The sequence below is a fragment of the Dasypus novemcinctus genome, chromosome 10 (assembly GCF_030445035.2).
Source record: "Dasypus novemcinctus isolate mDasNov1 chromosome 10, mDasNov1.1.hap2, whole genome shotgun sequence".
NCBI classification, from domain to species: domain Eukaryota; kingdom Metazoa; phylum Chordata; class Mammalia; order Cingulata; family Dasypodidae; genus Dasypus; species Dasypus novemcinctus.
This window is the reverse complement of record NC_080682.1, coordinates 98,877,739-98,887,562: the sequence shown is the minus strand read 5'-3', so window position 1 is coordinate 98,887,562 and position 9,824 is coordinate 98,877,739. Positions and strand designations below refer to the sequence as shown.

General features: G+C 36.2%; 1 protein-coding gene across 1 annotated transcript; it reads left to right on the top strand.

Moving 5' to 3' along the window:
* Positions 1–8,151: 8,151 nt before the first annotated feature.
* Positions 8,152–9,093, top strand: LOC101438102 (olfactory receptor 51L1-like). The gene has a single exon (XM_004471734.2). It carries the CDS (start codon positions 8,152–8,154, stop codon positions 9,091–9,093), a length of 942 nt encoding a protein of 313 aa, XP_004471791.2.
* Positions 9,094–9,824: the final 731 nt, after the last annotated feature.

The following is a 9,824-nucleotide window of genomic DNA, read 5'->3' as shown; positions in this document are numbered from 1 at the left end:
GTATAAATAACAATCTGAAAGCCGGCAAAGAAAATTAAGAAACGTTATGGGAATGAAAGACACAATGGAAGAGATTAAAAATGCATTAGAGGGACAACCAGCAAGATGGTGGCAAAGTAAGGAGGCCCTAAAGTCAGCTCCTGCTATGGAGCAGTTAGTAAACACCCAGAGCTATCTGGAGCTAGCTGAAGCACTTGTTTGGGGACTCCAGGAGGCCAGAAGAGCATCTTATAACATACTTGAAGGAATGGAAGATGGAGGGTGCCCATCTGCAGAGAAGATTCATAAGTAGAGCACTCCATGCCACAGAGGCCAGTGCCCATCCTCTGGGTGTTTATACTACTCACTTTTTAATATCCTTTTTAATATCCTTTATCTCTTTAGTTAATGTTCCTTCAATTCTTTAAATTGGTTTAGGAGGGTTGTATGATTAACATTGATTAACTGTCTTAAATCTCAGATCTCTTCAGGATATTTGGTTTGTTACTTTTGGCTGGACCATCTTTTCCTGTTTCTTAGTATGACTTGTAGCTTTTTGCTGATGTATAGGCATTTAAATATGTTGGTGAATTTATTCTGATCATCAATTTCTCTCCTATGCCTATTGTTATTATTTTTTCATAGCTCTTCTTTGATATTTGGTTTATCTTTTTCTAAATCTTTAAAATTTCCCAGCTTAAGTTATCAAAATTGTGCCAGGGACCCACTAATGTGGAGCAGATTTTCTCTCACAAGTTAAAGAACAGAAAAATCAAGTACAGGTTTCGTTCATGAAATTTTCAGGCCGGGAAATGGCACTCTTTGACACACCTTTCCATGGATGTGCATCTCTCTTGGTTTTCCCTTGTTTTGTTCTGCTCAGACCTGACATTTAAAGCAGGCTCCATTGGCTGAATTCACTGGAGGAAAGCCCCACAACTCCCCTCCATTTTCCCGTGTAACAGCTGACAGGGAGGAAGACATCTGCTCCCCTCTCAGTCAGCTACAATGAGCTAGGGGGTTTATCACAGCTTAATATCTTGGGGATGGGGATGAGGAGCCTTTCCTGGAGGTTGGGAGGTTTAGTAACTCAGTTTGTTTTTTTTTTCAGATTCTTTGTCTGTCTGTCCCTTACCCTCTTGGGAATTGTGAAGCACAGTCCTGGCCTGCTGACCCCCCAAGCAGGTCCCTCAGGCAGCTTTTGGTTCCTTCTTCAATGTATTTGTGAGAAAGCTGAGCCTTGTCTGCATAACCCAATATCATCTTCCCAATATCACTCTCATGTTTGAAGAACAGTTAAGCTGGATAAAGAATTCTTGGCTGATAGTTTTTATTTTTCAGTTCTTTAATTTAATATATCACTGTCTTCTCACCTCCATGCGTTCTGATTAGAGATAGAAACTTAGTCTTATTGACCTTCCCTTTTATATGACACATTTCTTTTCTCTTGCTGCCTTCAGAATCATCTATCATTGCATTTGACATTCTGAAAGTAGGTATTTCAGTGTAGATCTATTCAGATTTATTATCTTTGAGATACCTTGTCCTTAGATAATTATATTTATGACTTTCATAAGAGTTGGGCAGTTTTCAGTCTTTATTTCCTCAAATATTCTGTCACTTGTCTGTTCTCTTTTCCTTCTGGGACAACTATAATGCATATATTTGTGCATTTCATTTTGTCATTCAATTCCCTGAGACCCTGTTCCATCTTATCCATTTTTTCCTGTTCTTTTCTCCTGTGTTTTTAAGTGCAGATGCACTGTCTTCCAATTCAATAATTCTGTCCTCCACCAATTCAAATCTGCTGTTATATACCTTTAAAGTATTTTTAATATCATCCATCATGTCTTTCATTCCCATAAACTCTGTTAGTTTTACCTGCAGAATTTAAAATTGTTCTTTATTCTCATCCATTCTCTTTTTAATATCATTTATCTCTTTAGCCTTATTTTCCTTTAAATCTTTGAATTGATTTAAGAAATTCATGTGAACATGAATGAATAGTTGTCTTAAATACTGTGTCTTGTCAGGATTTTAGATTTGATCCCATTGCTGGGCCATATCTTCCTGTCTCACAGCAGGGCTTATAATTTTTTGCTGATATTTAGGCATCCAAGTATGTTGGTGAATTTACTCTGCCAGTCAATTTTTCTCTCACAGCTCTTCTTTTTTTTTTAATATTTATTTATTATTATTATTTTTTAATTACATTAAAAAAAAATATGAGGTCCCATTCAACCCCACCGCCCCCGCCCCCCACTCCCCCCACAGCAACACTCTCTCCCATCATCGTCTCACAGCTCTTCTTTGATTTTTGTATCAACTTATTCTAAATTTTTAAAATTGCCCAGTGTAAGTTAAAGTTATCAAAATAACAGGTTCAGACCAGATCCATGAGCAACTGGGACATAAGAGGCTCCAAAAAGGTTTTTTTAGTTCTTGAAGATCCTAGACTGCCATGAGAAGGGGATCTTCAGTGAAATTTTCCACTGAGGTGTCACTTTCAAACTCCACTCACTGGTAACTCTGGTCTGGCCATAGTCAAGAATCAAAACAGACTCTTCTGGCCAAAATCACTGAAGAGAAATCACTCTCCACCCTCCACAACAATCTCTTTCCTCCTGGATAAGAATGTCGATTCCCTTTCAGCAGGCTGCAGTGAGCCATGGGTTTTACCGAGGTTGTTTGTCTTGATGGTAGAGGTTGTGACATTCCTAGCCACAGGGGTGTGTAGCTCTCAGGTTTTGTTGCTCCCTCTTGATCCTTCTGTTCCTTTCCCCTGCCTTGGATAATGTGTGGACTCTCCTGCTCCGTAGACCTCCAAAGCAGATCCCTCAGTCAGCTTTTCGCCCTTTCTCCATTGTTTCTGTAAGAGATTTGAGCCCTGAACCATCCTCTGATGCCATCTTCTTGGAAGTCATCTTTAATATTTAAAAACACAATTGACCAGGGTACAGGATTTTCAAGAAAATGGAGGAAAAAAATCACTCAGAAGGCTAACAATAGAGTATATGACAAGAATGCCTATTTTATATATATACAAACGTGTACAAATAGTAATTGAAAACAGTCATTCCATCTTCTCTTGGGTTGTAAAAATTGTGTTCCAAATTTCAATGTAAATTTGAAATTTACAAATCTTTTGTGTGGCAGGTATCTTGTTTTCATTTTCCAGTTCTTCTTTCCCAGTCTGTTTCATGATATCTGCAATGTTTTCCTCCAGATCATCAATATGACTACTCATATCATCAATTCTTCCAATTATCTGGCCAGACATTGTCTGAAACTTACCTTGCATTTGTTGCAGGAGTAAGGATCTCACCTAAGTGATATCCTGCGTGATCTTGGGGTCAGTCTGGGCCATTTCTTCAGTTCCCAGCTTAGCAGTGAAGTCTCAGGTCATCACCTACAATTTTCTTTTTACATTTATTCTTGCAACATAGGCCCAAACTAAAATTTCCCCTTTGAACAAAACTCAAATATATAATTTATTCATATGAATAACAATCAGAATGTTATGTAATTGTCTTCATTAATACCAAAACTTTTCCATCACTTGAAACAGAAATTCAGCATCAATTAAAAACTAATTCTCTATTCCCTTCCCTTACATTTTCTCCTGGAAAACTGCATTCTAATTTCTGACTCTATGAATTAGCTTATACTAATTATATCCTATTAAGATAAAATAATATTTTTTGTTTAGTACCCAGGTTATTTCACAGAATATGATGTCTTCAAACTTCATCCACATTGTTGCATGTATGAGAACTTCATGCCTTTTTTTAGCATAACAGTATGTCATTGCATGTATATAACACATTTTTTTTTAACCGTTCATCTGTTGCTGGACACTGGGGTTGCTTCCATCTTTTGGCAATTGTGAATAATGCCCCTATTAACAATGGTGTGCAAGTATCTTTTTGCGTCCCTGCTTTCAATAGTTTTAGGTATATGCTTAGAAGTAGGATTGCAGAGGTATATGAAAAATCTAATCTTTCTGTGGATCTATGAAACTCTTTTATACAGCAGCTACAATATTTTACATTCCACCAAAAAGCAATGCATTTTTCTATTTATTAACATCCTCTCCAGCACATGTTCCTTTCTTTTTGTTAATAGTAACCATTCTAGTGGGTGTGAAATGATATCTCCTTGTGGCATTGTTTGAATTTCCCTAGGGACTAATGATGCTGATCATCTTATCATGTGCTTCTTGACTCTTTGTGTCTTATTTGGAGAAATGTTGATTCAGGTGTTTTGCCTATTTTCCAATTGTTTCTTTTTATTGAGTTGCCAGGTTTCTGTATATATTCTGAATATTAAACCTTATTGCATATGTGGTTTCCAGACCAATGGGGATTTTGTCTCACTACATAGGTTTTTCTTTCTACTTTCATCCTGCAGGTCTTAAAATATCTGGGTATTGCTATGTCCTGATTACACAATATCCTAAGTAAATGGCCATAGATCCATTTACGGAAGTAATGGCGGACTTTTCACTGTGTACACTTGCTGAGATATTATAATTCATTTTCTCTGGATAATTGTTGAAATCTAAAAACAGTCAAGGTGTTGGGAGAGTTAGCCTTTGTCTTCATGATCATCCACTTTGATTATATTTGAGAATGCATATTGAGTAGCACTATTATTGACTGCCCATCATTTGGCTCCTTGGGGCACTGTTTTATTCTGTCCATCCCTATGCGAGTCCAACTCCAATGTGCTTTCCCTTCATTATCTCATTATGTCTGCCTGTCCCTGATGGGTTAACACTAGGAGCTAGGTTTATTTTCAAGGTCTTATCATTACCATGCAGTGAACATCTGCATCAACTCTGCATATAAAATCCCAGCAGTTCTGGCATTTCAACCTTATTTGGTATGAGCTGTCATTTTGCCAGTTTCAAGAAATCACCACAGTTGTGTTTTCATCATTTTCTGAGGTCCTTGACAGTGCCTTAAATTGTGATGATCTCAGGATGATCTGAGCTCAACAAACTCTCTCTCTCTTTTCCAATCATATGCACTGTACCCTTGGAAGCAAGAAGTAATTAGCCTATCTAAAGCTTTGACATGTTATTCTGATACTTTTCTCATGGGTCATCTCTCAAGATCCACATTATGAATGCTATCTTTATTACTGATGATAAAAGTTCACATTCAAAATTTCTTCAACAAATTCTATAACAACTGAACTTTGGGGGGCATATTTCCCTAAACTAACATAAATATAATAAGGTCATCAATTTTACCCTGCATTAATCTTTATTTCTCAAAGCAGTTTTTCCTTGTCAAGAGAAAGATCCCATTTTCTACCACAAAACAACACATATAACAAAAACAAACAGGCTAAACATCTTAGAAATCTTTCAGAAAAGTTTTACTCAAATTCTATATTTAATAACATAATGTAATTAACACAAGCTTATATTTAAATAAGATAATATCTGCACCTTTGGGACTTAGTTGCATAAAATTCACTTGAGAGATATGGATTAAGATCCTAGTTTAGGCAAAGAAATACTACATGTAATAAGTTTGGGCTTTTATATACCTAATAGAGAGTTAGAAGAAAATATCCACCTGAGTTGTGACATAAATATAAGAAGACTCATACAGATGGGAAAACAGTTAAAACGTATTTGAACCAATGATGAACTCTTGGGAACTACTCATAATAACACTGTCTCTGCAAGCAGGATTCACAAGGAAAAAGCTCAGAGGGATTCAGATACAGGCTGGTAAACACACACATGCACACACACAAACACTCCCACATACACAGACAGATATATTATTGTCTGACCTACTACTTGTAGTGGGAAACCAGGTATCTCTTTTGGTACTAACTGAATTTCCAAGAAAAGGATGGATTCAAAAAGTAATTATTATCCCCAGAACTATTACCTCTTCCAAGTTTGGTTATATAACCATTAGACAAAGAATGGTGGAAGGATATTTCCTCTTGAAACTTTGGCTCACTAACCCTTTCTAAAGATGTAAATTTCTCTCTGAATCACCAGATTTCCAAAATGAGGGACGGAAATGTTAAATAAAAGCAATAGGTCCTCATTATACAGGTATGGGGTGCCTTGCTATTACTTTAGGAAGAATTGGGTTTTTATTTATGCAATGTGTTCAAATGTTTCCAGATTGTTTCTGCAGCCAGCAACAATGAACTCAGACCATCTATTTGGTGTTTAAATATAGCTAAGAAAATGTTGGGTTGTCAGCTGAGAAACACTATTAATAACCAATATTTAAAAGAAGATGCTATGTATCAGACTGGGTTTGAAATGCTTGATATAAATTACATAATGTCATCCTCCCGCTTCCTTATGTAATAAATATTGTTACTGTTATTATTTTTATCTGTAATTGATAGGTTTAAAGCTTTGGCCAGAACAGTTTCAGTAAGTTGTCCAAAAAGCCAAAAATACTGAAACCAAGATGATGTTGTGCTTTTCATTTTCATATAGTGATATGGCTAATTAAGGAAATCAACACTATGTTTGGCAAAATTCCTGGAATACATATTTTCTTTTACTAATGATTTAAAGTTTCAGTCCTGTAACTTAATAGCTGTTTCTGGAAAGGCACTTTGTTTCTCTATGTCAAATACCTCAACTGAAAAATCAGCTTAAAATAAATTTTTACATAAAGCTTCATAAATTTTTTGGAAGGATTTTGTAAAGTGTTAAAATTCTAGGGACATAGTATTTTTTTTCATTAATTTTACTCATTATAAAGTATAGCTTCTTGAGAAAAGGAAGGTAATTTATGGAGATTTTTAAAATCCTCCCTTGCAATCAATTCTCCACAATACAACAAAGAATTATCTTTTAAAAATATGAATGTAATCATACCATTGACCATCCCCAGGCACACACACACATGTACACAACATCAAAATTAATATCCTCAGGTTTATTTGGAAATGATATAAACCCTTTTTTGAAATGCCTTATCTCCCAAACCTTATTTCATGTTACTACTCAAGCCAAGCTGTTCTGCAAATTATTATAGATCCCAAAATGTATCATTGTTTCTTTTGTCTCTTTTTTCCAAGTGTTTTTCTTCCTTTCTGGTATACTCTTTTCCAACCACACAACCTTGGGTGGGCATTTCTTACATATCAGTGGGATCTCACCTTGAAAATTTCCTCCCGGGAAGGTTTCATTATTGAACCATACATTTGCTGCCATAGCATTAGTGAAATTTACAGTAATTTATTCCTGTTTGTATTTTTGACTACATGGGAAAGTTTTCAGTGATGGACGTTTTGTGGGCAAATAATTATATGTAATTCATTAAAAAGTTGTAAATTCCACCTATTAGACATACATGGGGAAAAAAAGGTTAAAATATCACTTACTTAATCCCACATTGCCTTTTTAAAAGGTAACTGAATTTCAGAAAGTAGAACAATTTAGCTAGCATCATGTAGCTAAGGTGAGAGGTAGAATTAGAATACAGATTCCACAAACCTCAGTCTTATTTTATGGTCTGCACTAAGATTTAGTTGAGTAGAAAAAAATATATAGAAAAATTGGAATCAATTTTATCTTAACATATTTTATCCAAGGATGGCTCTGGAGCTGTGCATTGGTAGAAAATATTTTTATTTAATCAAGGTGAGATTGCTAGGCTTTTGGTAAAGATATCAACTTTGTATGGATGGCATTCTTATCTTCCCTTTGTTTCTGTAACTCAATTTTCTTAGTGGGCATAAAGACAGATATTAAGCACTAAGAATAAGGGTGAGGTTTCGTACTCCCTACCTGTTCCTCTAGATTTTAATCTCCCACCTAGTTTTAGTTTGTCCTCTAAGAGCAACCTTGACCACATTTTATATTGAAAACTGAAGTCAATTTCAGATATACTGCATATATGTGAAATTTCATACCTTGATTAAATTAGTTATATATGGGAAATTATAATTGATATGAGTTTAATATTATGATTTCTTGTACAAAACTTTAATAAACCTCTATGTTTTGCTATGACTCTAGCTTTGAAAAGGTAATGAAAGGCATTTATTTATACCCACCATAAGTTCATGAATCCACTTTATTCGTTTTAAAGGGTAATGGTGATGATGTGCTAATCCATACTCTCTTACTCTAGGGATACATGACTATTGCTTCTGTGCTCCAAATTAGACATGATGGTCCTTTACAACGGCAGTGCCTACAGACCCTTCCTACTGACTGGGTTCCCTGGCCTGGAGGCCTCCCATCCAGTGATCTCCATTTTGTTTTGTGTCCTGTACCTCATTGCCCTTATAGGGAATAGTGCCATTTTAGTAGTTATCCGGGTGGAAGAATCACTTCATGCTCCCATGTACCTTTTTCTCTCCATGTTGGCTGCAAGTGACCTCGGACTCTATGCTGCCACATTGCCCACACTGCTCAAGCTTTTCTGGTTCAATTTCCGTGAAATAAACTTTGATGCCTGCCTCATCCAGATGTCCTTCATCTATGTTTTCTCCCTAATGGAATCAGGCATCCTGCTCACCATGGCTTTTGATCGCTATGTGGCAATCTCCAACCCACTCAGATACACTATGATTTTGACTAATGCCACCATTGCCAAGATAGGTGTGGGGATTTTACTAAGGGCTGTGGCTGTCGTCTTACCGGGACCCTTTCTCATTAAGCGACTGAAGTTTTGTAAAGCCAACGTGCTCTCCCACTCATACTGCCTGCACCCAGATATCATCAAGCTTTCCTGTTCTGACCACCGCATCAATAGCATTTATGGCCTCATCATCATTCTCATCACCTTTGGCATGGACTCTGTGCTCATCCTCCTCTCTTATTTGAAGATCCTGACCACTGTGCTACACATTGCCTCACAAGAAGAACAATTCAAGGCCCTCAACACTTGCGTCTCCCACATCTGTGCTGTGCTGCTGGTCTATGTCCCGATGCTGGGGTTGTCCATTATTCATCGCTCTGGGAAGCATGTTCCACCTGTGGTGCACATTATCATGGCCTACGTCTACTTATTAGTCCCTCCTGTTCTCAACCCTGTTGTGTACTGCATTAAGACCCGGGAGATACGCACCCGTATTTTGAGTAATCTACTAAACTTGTCACAGAGATGACATTAGAGTCATTCTCAGAAGTCAAAATTAATCCCTATAAAGATAACTCCTACCTTGGCCACAGAAAATAAAAATATCCTTGAGGAGTAATTCTATGTTCACAGTCCTCATTCACATGTTTTTCTCCCTCACTTATGAAAGGTTTCGAAGTTAACAATAGCTTATGACCCTTCATTCCCCTAAGTAACTTACCTGAAATAGATAATAATTGTACAAATAAAGGAGTACCCCAATATACATTGAAATCAGTGGATTTATTGGAAGATATATAATCCTAAAAACTGAGCATCCATTATATAATATCCTATAATTTGAATCCATGTAGTTCACTATTTAACTCCTGATGAGTAAATTCTACAAAGGTTTCTACTATGTTTATTTTGTTACCCTTCCTTAAGCGTCTGTTAATTTTCCCAGCTTTCAATTGTGAGAAATTTTTTGAGTTCAGATATTGAAATATATAGCTCTAAATGCTTATATTTTTTAAAAAGAATCAAATCAAAGGCCGAATGTCCAAACTAGAAGAACTAGAAGGAGAAAAAAATAAAAACCAAAGTGATGCTCATACTGGAATTATTAAAGACTGCCAAAACACGGAATGAAACCAAGAGTTCATCATCACCAATAAATGGATAAACAAAATGTGCTATATATGTACAATGGAATATTATTCAGCCTTGAAAATTCCTGATATGTGTCAACATGCTGAACATTGATGACATCACATTGAG

What these genes read in the sequence shown, in the direction of transcription:
- LOC101438102 (XM_004471734.2), top strand. Translation starts at nt 8,152, where the DNA reads ATGGTCCTTTACAACGGCAGTGCCTACAGACCCTTCCTACTGACTGGG.